We start from the raw sequence: 14,707 nt of genomic DNA on the forward strand, positions 1-14,707 counted from the left end.
TTCTGATGTTGCGAGTGTCCATGGGCAACGGTAGTTGCTTACCATCAGGTGACCCGTTTGCTCGTTTGCCCCCTTATTTAATAAAAAAAATGGCAAGAAACCAGCTGTTAAAGTCTATGCTATTAATTAAGTCTGAATCAAGTCTGTAATTAAGAGTATCTTTTAAATATAATCCATGGTATGATTATGATTTATAACACTTATGGCACATGAAAGTTGTTAATCAGGGCGGGCGAAGCGAGCCCTAGTATATCCCATAATCTGTACATTTTGTGGGACACTTTACGGAAAAACTATCACGCCTATTGATTTGTGCTTTAACATAGTATTTTTTATTTATATGTAGATTAAATCAGCAGTTAGTCAAGGTTTTTTATATATAGATCAATCAAGGTGTGACGACGCGAGCCCTCACAAAGCTCGGCTTTTAGCTAGTATTACTAAAGTTGTTATATTTTGCAGGCGGAATGTCCCCTGTGTATGGAACCTCTGGAGGTGGACGATCTCCACTTTTACCCGTGCACATGTGGATACCAAGTAAGTAATACATAATATGTACAGTAGCTTCATACCATTCTGGTCTCTTAATTTCTTGAAAAAAAATATGTGTGACTGTTACCCAGATAAACAAAACATTTACAGTTTGTCCAGACCTGTTTGGTCTACAAACAGACCTGTGTCTACAAAACTTAAGAATTAGAGTAAAAATGTCCACTGTTTTACACACACACTGTTGTTTTAAATTTTGTCTTCTATTATTATAATGAGTAATGACAATAATAATAAGTAAGAATTTACTCTTACAGAATTAATTAAAAATACCCTAAATGTGCTGTAGACACTCCCTTTTTACATTGTAGGCTAAAAAAGATAGATAAAATAATATTATATTTGTTAAATAGTATTGTTACATTTTATGTTTTCTTATTATTTACATACATTTTAATGTTAACATCAACACTTTGTTTTTATAGATATCTTATTTGCTCTGATTAGTAATGAGCTAAAAATAAATCTGCAGATCTTATAAGTATCAAAATAAAGCCAGGTATCGTAATACTTTTATCGAAACAGGTTTTCTTATTAAATTACTCAGTTTTGACTATTCACTGGACTATTTTGGACTGTGATTACGCTATAACTGTCACGATTATTTATTTACACAATAATAAAGAGTATCATTATTAATACCCGTAATGTTGTGTTAGTAATACAAAACATCCAGTCTGAACTTAGTGATCTATGTAATTGCAAAGTTTTTACTAAGAATTTAAATGCCACAAAAATATAACAAAAACGAATTAACAAATTCTAAACAATGCACTTAGTTGAAAGGTATTTGATATTTCAATGCCAAACTAATGAAAACTATAATATAAAAACTCATTAATTAGTTTTTAATTTAAATCCACAAAAATAATTTCACAGAAAACACTCAACAGTCAACACTATTTCTTAACTTCTAATTATAATAATAATATTATTTGCTCCTTAAAAGTATGATATAAGTAGTTAGATATAAGATCTTATTTGTATGTCACGCTTTGTTTAACTTTATCAAAACTTTATAATATTATTCAAATATATGCTTATTAAAATATTTATCTGTTTATTGACTGACCAAATTGTCTTAGCAAATGTCATTGTCAAGGATTATTGTTCTTATCATGATGTATGTGATAGTACGTGTTTTTATTATAAGTGGATAAGTGTTTCTTATAGACTTGGAAGGGGCAAACGCATTTCTTTCGATAACGACAATAATAATAAAATAATCTTTACATTATTGACAAACATTAGTATCAAAGTTGATACTAATAGTGAGTAAGGGACATAATGTAGATTATTTTAAATGAATTTCGTTTTCAGATATGCCGGTTTTGCTGGAACAGAATTCGGGAAGGCGAAAACGGGCTGTGTCCGGCGTGCCGGAAGGCGTATCCGGAAAATCCGGCAGATTTTACTCCACTCAGTCAAGAACAGGTAAGATAAATCTGGTGCAGACGGATAATAGTGCAAACACATACTGAGTTGATAGTCGCTGCTCAAATGTCTCCTCTTCCTATCTATAATGACACCCATCTCATGTTATCTTCAGGTCCTTAGGACATTAGTTGTGACAAACAGTATTTGTAAAAACTTTCTGTAAGAAATTTACAATTATATATTTTTTTGACTAATCTGTTTAATCATGATTTATTAGAAAAAACCAAGCCCAGCTTTAAGGACCAAAAAGACCGGCATAGGATCGTTATCATTTCTTAAAAAAAAAAGACAAGAGAACAATTTACTTAAGCGATATGAACGATAATTTCGTTGGATCGTTAATAAGTCAAAATTAAAAAAAAAAGGTTATAGAATAAGATTTTTTCTAATGTACAATGATTTAGGAGTGATACCATAATTAACTGTTGCAGGTTGCCGCGATAAAGACGGAGAAGAAGGCGCGCGAGCAGAAGCGTCGCAACAAGACGCTCGAGTCGCGGCGGGCGCTCGCGAACGTGCGCGTCGTGCAGAACAACCTCGTGTTCGTCGTGGGGCTGCCCGTGCGGCTCGCGGACGCCGAGGTTTGTACACACACACACACACACACACACACACACACACACATAACAGTCGCGGCGAGCGCTCGCAAACGTGCGCGTCGTGCAGATCATGCAGACGCTGCGCTCACACACTCGCAAATAGCAATGATTATGCACACACGCTCAATTTTTATGTGTGGTTATACGCAGATGTAAACGTATTCGACGTACACGCACACGTAACAACATGACGTATAAATAAATAATTTATATGCTTTTGTTTCAGATTCTCAAACGGCAAGAATACTTTGGGAAATATGGCAAAATTCACAAAGTAGTTATAAACCAAAGTACGGCGTATGCGGGGTCACAGGTATAATTTTCTCTTTATAATAGTCCTTAAAACTGACTTCAAAATATATAGAATTTATCCAAAATAACCTTTATACCTGTTATGATAAAGTATATTATCGCAGGGTCCGTCGGCGTCGGCGTACGTGACGTATGTGTCGAGCGCGGACGCGTTGCGGGCTATACAGGGCGTGAACAATGTGACGCTAGACGGAAGGGTGTTGAAGGGCTCGTTGGGCACTACCAAGTACTGCGCGAACTTCATGAAGAACCAGCCATGTCCAAAACCGGACTGCATGTATCTGCACGAACTAGGTTAGTTAAGAATGGACAGAGATTGGTTTACAATATATGACAACTTATTAGCTTATTCGAAAGTTGAAAATAAAATTGTAACAATTCTATAATAGGACAGAGCATTAGACCAAGTTGCTAAAGCTAATTACAATAAAGTTTAAAATTAATCGATTTCGTTTTTGAACCTCGTGGTCATTTTGGTGGCAACTTAATCAAGTTCATATTAAAGAAAACTGAATGTCATACGTCTTAAATATCATAATGGGAGTTTTGCCGGGAATGTGAAAGAGTGCTGTTGTTTTTGTTCATCTACCACTTTACTGAATTGACCAACTTGACTCCTTGACTGTTTTGACTTTGACTAGACTTTAGACTTGACGATATAGTAAAACGTTGATAAAAATATTGTAAGAAGAATATTACCTTTGTATGTGGCAAATTACACCCTCGGTGTCAGTGCCAAAAGCCAAAAAAATAATCTATACTAATATTATAAATGCGAAAGTATCTCTGTCTGTCTGTCTGTCTGTCTGCCTGTCTGTCTCGCTTTCACGCCAAAACTACCGAACCGATTGTAATGAAATTTTGTATACAGATAGTCTAAAGCCTGAGAAAGGACATAGGCTACTTTTATACTGGAAAAAAGGGTTGTAAGGGGGTGAAAATACGAAAATTTGTTCAAATTAAGTTAGTTCCAAAAATTCATACTAGATGGCGCCTTGCGTCTCTTACATCGCGCTAACGCTTGCCCAACATCTTTCTATAAGAGGTGGTATCATCGTAAGTTCGAGTTTCGATTTTTTTCGATTGTTATTTCTTTTTTACGTTATTTAATAAGTCAGTACTTTATATTATATTATATATACAGTGACGTAACCTAAAACCTATCAATGATAAATAGTTTATGGGTAAAGTTGTGTAATTGGAGGGCTAAATAAGCTTCAAAATTTGGCATAATATATTATAAAGTTTAATTTAAAAAAATGAAATATTATGTGCACACTGCACAGCTGTTTTGATTTAAGGGGTACCAGGGTTTTTTTATAAAAGCTTTTGACACCAAATATTGTTGACATCGCGCGCTATAAACTGAAGTCCACGCGGACGAAGTCGCGGGCAACAGCTAGTAATATCATAATGCTTTGTCTCAAGTATCTTTCATCACCTCCATTACGCTCCAGGTGATCCGAAGGCGTCGTTCACCAAGGAGGAGATGCACGCGGGCCTGCACCAGGTGTACGAGCGGCGGCTGCACCAGCAGCTGCTGCAGGCGACACGCGACCGGCCCGAGCGGACCGATGACCGCCCCCCGGCCGACGGTAGGTCTCAGAGGCACAGTCCCTCCGCCCTCCCCCCTGCACGCGACAAGCAGAAAGCGATATGGACGTTTAGGCCTGCCATAGACGGACGGCATCTTGCAGTCGAAAGCGACTGCAAAAGGCGTCGCCGCATGGCGATCTACTAAATTCATATCCGCAATACACGGACCGCTCAAGCAGTTCTTGTGTGGTTGGTGCCAATTTCAACGCGACTGCTCTAGTGCAGTCGGTCCCGAGTGCAATTTGCGGTCCGTCTAAGATTCAGCCACTGCCGCTACCCATCGCGCTGCCGGCAATATTGCCCTGAATGCTACAGCGGAAGTAACGACGCGAGTAAGCGTTTACACTCAGCTTTCATACTTGTCGCGTCAGGCAGCGATAGCGGCATGATGAGTGCCAGCGCGAGTTACATTCTCGTGCTGCCCACTTCCCTGCTCACTCTTCTGTCCGACAGGGCTGAATCTAAAATGTTGTCAATATGTCCCTAAACACCTTTGTATAAGCTTGTATTGGTTCACGATTATGGCTAATGCCTGTAGGATAAGGTTTCGCGCAAAAATTATACAGTTTTTGTGAGATTACCACAAAGAGTTTTTGATACGGATTAAACTTGAATGTGAATTTGGACTGAACTTAAATGTGATTTTATTTTGCAGGAACGTCTAGTACGAATTCAGAAAAGGGCAGCTCTAAGGATGGTAATGGTAAGTGTATTTTTTTTATATTCGTCCGGGTCAAATGTATTTCGTAAGCCAAGGTGATGAATGTTGTTTCTTTTCAGGTACTCAATCAAACTTCATACCTACGACAGTGGTTACTTCGTCTCAAATAAATATAGTCAATACATCTAGGTACGTTTTATTCTTTGCTTTTATTTTACCAATACAATGCATCATTGTCACATTACCCAACTCAGCTACCCAAGGATATCGTTTTTAACTTTTAATTATTTTCAGATCGAAAAAAGACTCTGTAAACAGTAACAGCACTAGCAGCAGTAATAGCGTCAACGGTAAGGAGGCGTGGCCAAGCCTCGGCTCCTCCCCGCCCACCGACAGTCCCGCCCGGAAACAGACCAGCCCCAAACCCATACAGACACAAGGTGTGTAACTTTTTTTTTAAATTGTGACGAGGCTTATGATGCACTTAGCTAACCTTATATTATCATTCATTACTTTAGGTAGGTTTAGGTATACATATAACTTTATCATTGTAAAATCTATACTTACTAATATTATAAAGCGGAAGAGTTTGTTTGTTTGTTTGAACGCGCTAATCTCAGGAACTACTGGTCCGATTTAAAAAAAAATCTTTCAGTTTTAGATTGCCCATTCATTGAGGAAGGCTATAGGCTATATTTTATCACACTAAAACTAATAGGAGCGAAGAAATAGAGGAAAATGTGGAAAAAAAACGGGGGAAATTATTTGAAATTTCTTATTATCTTAAGAACTACTAGAGCAATTTTTATCTTATTTGGCGCACATGAAGAATAGACCACGTGAAGGACATAGGCTATTTATATAAATTACGCGGGCGAAGCCGCGTGGCACATCTAGATTCTAGTCTATAATAGTAATATTCCAATGCGAAAGTGTATCTGTCTGTATTCTTCGTACTATGTTGAACAGATGTATCAATATTTTACAAATGATATTTGTATTTTTTTTTCAGTTAAAGCGCACGAAAACGGTACATCAGAATCTTCCAGTCCCCCACAACAATCTCAAAGTAAAAATACAAAAGAACACACAGAAAGCAAACCGAATAGAAGCAATAAGGACAACAGTATCACAAACGGTCAGACTAGCAAAAAGAATAAATCAGATAGCAAACAGAAACAGAAAAATAGCAACAGTATTTCAAACGAGGCCAGTGACGTCGAAACGACGCATGACAAACTCGAGAACGGCATGCAGGTACAACACAGTTCAGTATTCGAAAACGACACACAACAGAGCTATCTATCAAATGAGTTAGACGAATTAGAATCAGATAGACACAGTCTTCTAGAAAATCATGACCTCTTAGATAACAGTGATCACAGCCTACTCGACGATGATAACACACATAATCTACTGAACGATGCAAACAACGAGGTGATGATGATGCAGAGGCATAGAGAAATGCTCGCCGGGCTCGTAGACAATAATCATCTATTGCCACATAATATTAAGAGCCCCCTAGCGAACGGGTACGGACTGCTAGACAGAGATTCCATGAGTTATCTAAGTAATGATAGGCAAATTAGTCAAATTAATCAAAGTTTAATGGAACAGAAGGAAATGTTGTTAAGAGAACGCAACCGTAGCAGTTTACTTATGAGACAGAATGAAATGTTGAACAGACAGCATAATGTTATGGTGGAACCAAAACACTATATGCCCACATCCAGTATAGGACTAGACGCTAGTGAATTATTAGGTAAGTCTCTAAATATCTTAGTATTTGTATCGGAAAATGTCTACTAGACACCAAACACATCAGTTTTAAGAACACAGACCTATGGAAACAAGATGATGAAAATTCATGCGTGAGTGAATGGGTCAGATAGGGTTAGGCCTTAAAAAATTTCATCTGTTTGGTGACTTGTGTATTCTAGCTGTTACATAAGATAAATGGTATCGTACGGTTTTTTGTTGTCTATTTAAACTTATTTAAGGATGTAAATAGTTTTAACTGTGACTTATTTCAGGTGCTAATTATCATCCAAATCACAATATGCTTCCACCGTTCGGTATGAGAATAGACAATTCTATGGCAGCCGGCTTAGCGAACACAATGTCGAATAACCTCACAAACACAATGTCAGTCAACTCGCTCTCCGCTAACCCCATCTCCAACCCGATGATCAATAACATGTCCAACATGTCCAATATGACCAATATGACCAACTCTATGGGTGTCAATGCTCTGGGGGACTACATGCTTCACAATCAGATGCAAATGCAGAACCAACAGATGCAGTCCGGTCTTATGAACGGATTCGATAATGCACAGGCCGTTGTGAGTATATTATTTAGTTAATTTATTTAGAACCTATTGATAATTTTTTCTCTAATGTTGTCGATAAAACTGTTAATATCCTTATTAATTAAATTATAGTGGGACAAATTTAAAAAAAAAAACCCATGTAGTTTCAATGGTTCTAATAATATGATTTGACAACGATTCTGAAATTGATTTAATTTTGCGTGTACTACACTTTCAATCGTCCATGTCTAAATAAATAAAGGTTCTTCTTAGCTTTACAGTATAATAACTCTAGACTTATCGTCTTGTCATCATGCTCTGTTAGTCAGAACCTTAAGGTGCGCGCCGGATCGGAATCGGAGCGGACGGATTCGTTGCTTTGTATTGGTTTCTATGGTACTGCGTGCGCTGGAACGATATTCTGCGCCTGACAAATTATAATTGACGTCGCTCCATCCGCACCGTACTGATGGCGAAGCAAGATGGGTTTAGGCAACCTATCTTTGTCATCTCCTAATCATAGTCTATCTGACCACTAGAGCGAGGGTCGGTACCAAGCGGAGACGATGGATAAGTTCTTCACGGACTTCCACAAGGCGCAGCAGCTGCGACTGTCGCGCGACCGCCCGCCGCCACCGCGCGAGTACCCGCACATGCTGCACGCAGACCGCCTAGAGATGGAGCACAAGAGGTAAGAGTTGAGGACTATGAAGAGGAAATTCCTAGAATTAGCCTGCATAAAAAAAATAAGATTTATACTTTAAAGAAAGTTAGGTAACTTAATAGCTTTGTCCACACTATGCGCTTTCGTCTTAAATTTTCGTCATCTTCTTTAATCTTTTCGATTTGGCGCATTCAATAATTGAATGCGTCAACGAACGCAACACCAACTGTAATTTTAAAAGCTTTTATTTAACTTGCTCTGTATGTATGTAAGTATCAATGTTACGGTGGAAATTTTTAATAACAAAGCGAAAGTTTTGGATACGGTCAGAGGGCATGCGTCGCGGGCATGCCTCACGTTCGCTGTTGACTACGCTATAACGCACGCCCTTGCCGAACAGAAAAAGGCACAGTGTTGACAAAGCTAATGCCTCCTAAAGCTGGTTTTATCGCTAAGCGTAAACGCTACTACTACCCCATACATATTCTACCGCACGCGCTCAAAACGCTTAGCGATAAAACCAGCCTAAAGAAACCGCAACTCAAACTCCGTAGTCGCTGGAGGCTTCTACCTCTATCTATAGATGAAAGTTTTTTTGTTGAAAGCTGGAAAGCTGAAAGAAAAACTTTTAGCCTTCATAAAATGACTAACGTCTGTTGCTGGCTCTTGGGTTATATCCCGTGTCGCCAGAGATTTTATGGTTTGTTAACGCTGTCGATACAGCGTTAACAAACCATAAAAACTCTGTTATATGATATCAGGTAATGAAAGGTCTGGTTGCTCCATACTAAGTATATTTTTGACTAATTTCATTGAGCAACTATGACAAAATAGCAGCAAGGCTGTGAAATATCGCACGAAAATTTCCATTTTCATTAAATTCTACTTAATTCTAATTTTTATGTTAATGGTTAAACATATTGAGTGTACTGTTACGGCCAGGCCACAACACTGCGGTGCGGCGTCACATCGTATAAATCTGCGACGCCGCACAACGCATCGTGAAAATTTCCGATGTAAAAAGTGCTATACTATATGAAATTTTTGCGTTGCGACATCGCATCGCATATCTGTGCAATGTTGTTTTTGCGACACGACGCTGCAACGCAGTGTTGTGGCCTGGCCCTTAGTTCTTGTGTTGTCAATAAGTAAAGAAGGTGTGTAACAGTTAATGGTTAACTCAGCAGGATGAACAACATGCGAGGCGGCGAGAGTTTACGCGCCTCCGGCGACGGGGACGACGACCTCGACTTCGACCCCTTCAAGGAGACGCAGAAGGCGCTGGCCGAAATGATGGAGACGGAGATGATGATGAACCACGTCTCTGGGTATGCATATATTTTTTAATTACGGTAGACAACCCCCTTATTATGTAACCTTGATAAACATAAAAATAGTTGAAGACATGAGTGGATGAACTGGGTAAGTAGCAATTTCAAAACTGTTGTTTTTAAACCGAAGTACGTCGGGGACCGGGGTGCAGGCAATAACCCAATCATGTTAGAGTTTAGACCAGAGGTTCCAAAACTCCTTTGTTTCGTGGCCCACTTAAGGTATTGGGTCATACTGCGGTCCCCCTAAGCCCCCCCACAATACCAATCCATGAAACTTGCTATTATTTTAAGTAACAGTCACTGTGCTCTTCAACAAATTATCCGCCTATGCCAGGGATGGTGAACCAAGTTATTCTACAAATAAGTGTCAAGTTAGGCTAGGGACATTATACTTTTTAATATGCGCGTCAGGATTACAAAGAAAAATATTGTTATTTGATGGCACGTCTATGACATATTACTGATTATTTAGAAAAGTGGCACGTTGATAAGGCAGGGTTCGCCATCCATGGCCTATGCTTTCTAATAAGCGAGATCAAGCTTACACAAAAGTTCTTCACTGCTAACCAAATTAATTAACATGGACATCCGCCTATTCTGGACCTCAATTTTTTGTCAGGGCTAACATAGACAACGTAGACCGCCGTCTAGTCTCGCGTGGACCCCTGGGGGTCCACCTGGACCACTTTGGGAATCACTGGTTAAGACGATCAATTTTATTGTGAAATATCACGTATTGTGCAATATTATCGACCGTCTAGGGTTAATATTGAACGCGTCCGCCTTTCAATCCTATTATTAAATAAGTTGTGCAATAAATAAAAATTTAGGGGCTGCCTAAAACGTGGAATTATTTTGTTTTATTGAATTGTATGTGTTTTCAGCGACTCTGTGGACCGTCGTCGCGCGCGCCTGCCACCGCCGGGCTTCGCACACATGGCCGGCTTCGGCGCCGCGCCACCGCAGCCCATGCCGCATCACCAGGGTAAACATTCTAAATTATTTATCTTATAAGTATAATGGTAGTAACGGTGACAGTTCGGTTCTACATTGTTAGAGCGTTTTAAGCGTGCAAATACAATCGACACTCGTATACTTGATATGTTAACTGTTTGCGTATTTTTAAGCGTTCTGTAATAGCCGGTTACACTATTTAGACGTCGGAATTCCTAGTTTAAACGAATAAGTCTAGGTTCCATTTTTTTTGCACGGATACTAAACGCACACCTCCACACTCCAGGGTACAACACAAACAGCGCCATGTACTCGGACTGGACCCAGATGGACCCGGCCATCATGTCCACGTCGGTGAACTTCGGCAAGCCCCCCGCCCCCGCCGCCCCCGCGCCCGCCACACTCTCCCAGCAGCAGCAGGAGCTGTTCGCGCGCTTCAACCAGCTCGGCCTCCAGGGCCCCAAACCCCAGTGGGCCCCGCCCCCCAAGGCCCCCTGGCCCCTCCCCCCGTACAACTCCATCCCCCTGCCCCCGGGCTTCGCCCCCGCCGGCGCGTCGCAGCACCCCGCGGAGTGCATCGACGCCAAGTAACGTGCAATCCAGCGGACCCCCACGCCCACTTTCCGTTGACGATGTGATCGAGAAATCTTTGTATTAAGAGAGCATATTTTAACGAGAGAAATATGATAACAAAAATTTGTAAAATAAATTAACATATTTGTTTTATTTAAAAAGAAAAAAATGAATTATTTTTATTGAACATTTTTATTTTTTTTTATCTCGGTTTCGGTCCGCCCCCAGTTATTATATTTCTTGGCGGTCTCGCGATGTATGTATATTCGTGTTGCGCGCTAGATACCCGATTACGAGAATATTTTTTCTATATAACAAAATGCAATGCGACGCCGATATGGTTCGATTTTGTATCTAATTGAGCCGTTATTCACTGAAACGATGATTAAAATTGAAGAATTATTCATTCTTTTACTGCAACACCTTTCATTCCATGTGTTTTGAATGTATTTTCTAAATTATTAAAATATGTAAAACAAAAATTGTTTTCAAAATTTCGAGATAAAGAAAGACGATACAATATTTTCAATGGGATACAGTATTTGAATTTATTGCAAATCATTACGCCTGGACGGAAATAGAGCTTAACGATTAAGAATCAAAAAAATAAGTGTTAATTACAGTTAAATGCTCAATGCTATAATATGGTAGAAAAAAACAAAATGAAGAGCGTTGGAGAAATAAAACACAAGTTTACCTAAGTTTTTATCAAACTTTACTTTGACCAGTATGTATGTATGTTTGCATGTACTGTCCGCGATCTCTTGAAAATACGGATGCATAGGTCTATCAGCAGGCTTAGCATAACAACATTAGAAACGGAAAAGAAAGATAAAATGGCGGATTATTTTGTCAATCCGTCACTTTGTCTATTTTTTCGTAAAAGGAAAAAAGGAAACCGCTTCTATGGTGACCATGCTAAGTCTACAGGGAAGGTTATACAACTTTGGCGGAGTTATCGATGTAGCCTCTAGGGTCTGCGCCATCCCACGGAACTCGCTGGCCGTTGGACCATACATACACGCCTCCAGCGGTTTCCATGGCAACCGTAACCACCAGCTCCGCAGCCAGGTCGGGAGTCACCTTGCCGCCGCCGCGCGTCATGTCGGAGATTACGTAGCCGGGGTGCACGCAGTTTACTCGGATACCTGGATATGAGCACATGTTTAGAGCGGTAATGAGTTGTGTTATGGAAAGAAATCGCCTAAAAGTTACAATGCAATAGTCTGTCAAGAAAGTGAAGAAATTAAAAAGTGGCAACATCGTAGTGTCATCCCTTTTTTCTTAGATTGATTTGAAAGTGTCATCCACACTACGATGTTGCCACTTTTTAATTTCTTCACTTTCTTGACAGACTAGTGTCCCCTAGCTAATCTGATCCTTATTAGAGGGTTAGGTCAGTAAAAAGACAACAGAAAAGTAGTATTTTTTTTAACACAAATACCTTAGATTATAGGCTGCGTTTCCACCAGAGATATTGTGTTGCGTGGAATGTGTTTTTAAGATCCAATAGCATCGCCGCGCTGAGCGATGTGCATGGCAAGCTCACGTGAATAAAGCGATTCTATTGGTTCTCAAAAACACATTTCTCGCAACACATCTCTGGTGGAAACGCAGCCTAAACATACTACTTGTAATGACAGTTATATTGGTAGCTAAGTTTAATTTCAAAATCGCTAGATGACGTTACTATTTTTTTGTTCTTACCTCTATTTTGCAATCTCCGATTAAGTTGAAACGTGTAAGCATTTACGGCGACTTTTGAGATTACGTATGGGGATTCTCCCCAATCCTTATCTACGTCTTCTTTATTTAGTTTCACATCATCTATGTACTCTTTCATTAAATCTTTCAAACCATCCAAACTTAGATTCTGATCGCTTATTCTACTCCTTAACGAGTCTGAGACTCTAGACAAGTGACCTGAAGAACTCGAGATATTTACAATAGTAGCATTATCGTTTATAAATGGCAAAACTGCTTCCGTAAAATTAACAAGGGCAAAGAAATTAATCAATACGGTTTGTTCAGCTTGATACAATTTTGGCTCTTTGGAATCCTTCAGAAATAGAACTCCTGCATTGTTTACAAGTATGTCAATTGTTTTTCGTTCTTTTTCTAAATGCTTGCAGAAATCTTTTATACTGTTTTCGTCGCTTACATCAAGCTGATAATAATATAAGTTATCGCTTGATGTTTTCAGTTTTTCAAAAGCCTCAATTCCTCGTTTTTCATCTCTTGAGGTCAAATAGACTGTCCCTTTATACTTTTTACAGAGCTGTTTAACTGTGGAGTATCCTAGGCCCTTGTTAGCTCCGGTTACAACGGCGATACCGGAGTTCATTATGAACTTAGCCTGAAAGCAAACAATCTTTAGGTGAACAAACTCTTTGACCTTTTAAATGCATTAAGTTCGTGAGTACTAGTATGTATCATTATTACATACACTTCTTGCATATCTTGCAGGCCGTTAATAAGTACTTAAAGTACCCACAAATTGTTTTAACAAATTGTAGGTGCTCTGAGTGCTCTGTGGCTCTGACTCTGAAAGATAACCTCATGATAACCTTATTACTTGCGGATTACTTCATTTTCGAACGAAAAGCAATTCATTTCACCTACATTTCGTAGAAATTATATTAGCAAGTGGTTTGTTAGAACTCGTGAAAATAAAAAGCTGCTTTGTGAAAATTAAGCAGTAAATTTATGATATCTTTTATGATAATTTTGTGCAATTTATTATCCCAACGACAACTCACGAGTTTTGTCCGGTCACTGTCCACTGATATGTATAATGTCACAAAGAAAAAATAAACTGTCATATGTCATAACTTTGGAATGCCAATGTCATTTTGACAAACCATTTGTTTGTTCTCAAATTTTGTTATCGTCAGCTGCTGTTATTTGGTTAATAAAATCATTCTAAAGTTGAAATTAATTTCAAAAACTTGTACAGAAGGGAAAAACTAAAATGTCTCTGTGGCCAAAGCCAATGTTTGGTGATGAAGTTGTTCTACGTTCCATTGACTGGCTGGAAAATTTTCCTTGGCGAAACGAGAGTGCAGTGCGAAAACACGACGATAAATACGAAATATGCTTGCACATAAAGGACTTTGCACCCGACCAAATAAGCGTTAAAATTAAGGAAGGATTTCTTATAGTGGAAGGCAAACACGAGGAAAAAAGAGAGGAGCATGCTTACGTTTCTAGAAGTTTTATAAGGCGATACCCTTTGTCGGAAGATTGTCGGACAGATGCTGTAGAATCTAAGCTATCACAGGAGGGAATACTCACAATAGTCGTGCCTCGGAAGCGCGTGGCCAAACGCGATACAGTAATACCAGTCTCAGTTGAAGAGGTCAAATCAAAACTTTAATTACAAGTACTTTCAGATTTTATCCCAAGTTTTTAAGTTGTTGGACGGGTATTGGTGCATTTATTAAGGGATAAGTATGGGGTGGAATTGGAATTTAATTGTAAAAATAACTTAAGTGCAATATTGTATAGAATAATTAAATATTTTTAATATACTTAAATAATTTTTTTTTTTATTCATTTCAAAAACTTAAAAACTAATACATTTTAAACCTCGCCAAACCAAAGTTTAACGGCGAGATACGCTCATTAACCTTTTTTTTTAATACTATTCTATTGTATACATTGCTTACTAAAACTATAGTGGTCTGAGTCAATATGCCAATTACCAAACATTCCATC

The 14,707-nt window shown here is 38.8% G+C and overlaps 2 protein-coding genes across 10 annotated transcripts in view; one reads left to right on the plus strand and one right to left on the minus strand.

Annotated features, from left to right (window-relative positions):
- Positions 1 to 11,392, plus strand: part of LOC121736319 — a 16,187-nt gene extending 4,795 nt beyond the window's left edge. For 4 of the 6 annotated variants that reach the window (XM_042127426.1, XM_042127424.1, XM_042127427.1 and 1 more), the window contains 15 exons: positions 463 to 537; positions 1,870 to 1,983; positions 2,418 to 2,567; positions 2,812 to 2,898; positions 3,002 to 3,191; positions 4,355 to 4,492; positions 5,149 to 5,196; positions 5,274 to 5,343; positions 5,449 to 5,594; positions 6,167 to 6,916; positions 7,188 to 7,498; positions 8,005 to 8,156; positions 9,314 to 9,457; positions 10,348 to 10,448; positions 10,704 to 11,392. In XM_042127426.1, coding sequence (XP_041983360.1) covers positions 463 to 537; positions 1,870 to 1,983; positions 2,418 to 2,567; positions 2,812 to 2,898; positions 3,002 to 3,191; positions 4,355 to 4,492; positions 5,149 to 5,196; positions 5,274 to 5,343; positions 5,449 to 5,594; positions 6,167 to 6,916; positions 7,188 to 7,498; positions 8,005 to 8,156; positions 9,314 to 9,457; positions 10,348 to 10,448; positions 10,704 to 11,008 — 2,781 coding nt within the window. In that variant the 3' untranslated portion in view covers positions 11,009 to 11,392. Of the gene's footprint in view, positions 1 to 462; positions 538 to 1,869; positions 1,984 to 2,417; positions 2,568 to 2,811; positions 2,899 to 3,001; positions 3,192 to 4,354; positions 4,493 to 5,148; positions 5,197 to 5,273; positions 5,344 to 5,448; positions 5,595 to 6,166; positions 6,917 to 7,187; positions 7,499 to 8,004; positions 8,157 to 9,313; positions 9,458 to 10,344; positions 10,449 to 10,703 lie in introns of all 6 variants that reach the window. The other 2 variants (XM_042127425.1, XM_042127429.1) reach the window with 2 other exon arrangements.
- A 290-nt stretch (positions 11,393 to 11,682) lies between these two features.
- LOC121736324 (carbonyl reductase [NADPH] 3-like) lies at positions 11,683 to 13,828 on the minus strand. Of its 4 annotated transcripts, none has more exons than XM_042127435.1 (3): positions 13,750 to 13,828; positions 12,698 to 13,346; positions 11,683 to 12,138 (listed from the first exon to the last, which is right to left on the minus strand). In XM_042127435.1, the coding sequence occupies exons 1-3, from the start codon at positions 13,810 to 13,812 to the stop codon at positions 11,927 to 11,929; spliced, it is 924 nt and encodes a 307-aa protein (XP_041983369.1). In that variant the 5' UTR covers positions 13,813 to 13,828; the 3' UTR covers positions 11,683 to 11,926. The 4 variants fall into 4 exon arrangements, with proteins under 4 accessions (XP_041983369.1, XP_041983372.1, XP_041983370.1 ...); XM_042127438.1 differs by lacking the exon at positions 13,750 to 13,828 and adding an exon at positions 13,558 to 13,743; XM_042127436.1 differs by lacking the exon at positions 13,750 to 13,828 and adding an exon at positions 13,534 to 13,743.
- Between the last annotated feature and the right edge of the window lie 879 nt (positions 13,829 to 14,707).

Source organism: Aricia agestis, chromosome 19 (assembly GCF_905147365.1).
Source record: "Aricia agestis chromosome 19, ilAriAges1.1, whole genome shotgun sequence".
Classification (NCBI taxonomy): Eukaryota; Metazoa; Arthropoda; class Insecta; order Lepidoptera; family Lycaenidae; genus Aricia; species Aricia agestis.

Excerpts from the sequence above, each read along its gene's own strand:
- LOC121736324 (XM_042127435.1), bottom strand. The coding sequence starts at position 13,812 with ATGACAGTTTATTTTTTCTTTGTGACATTATACATATCAGTGGACAGT. Across the intron at positions 13,347-13,749 it reads ACAGTGACCGGACAAAACTC|GCTAAGTTCATAATGAACTC; the intron begins GTGAGTTGTCGT and ends GTTTGCTTTCAG. Across the intron at positions 12,139-12,697 it reads TCGGAGATTGCAAAATAGAG|GTATCCGAGTAAACTGCGTG; the intron begins GTAAGAACAAAA and ends GCTCATATCCAG.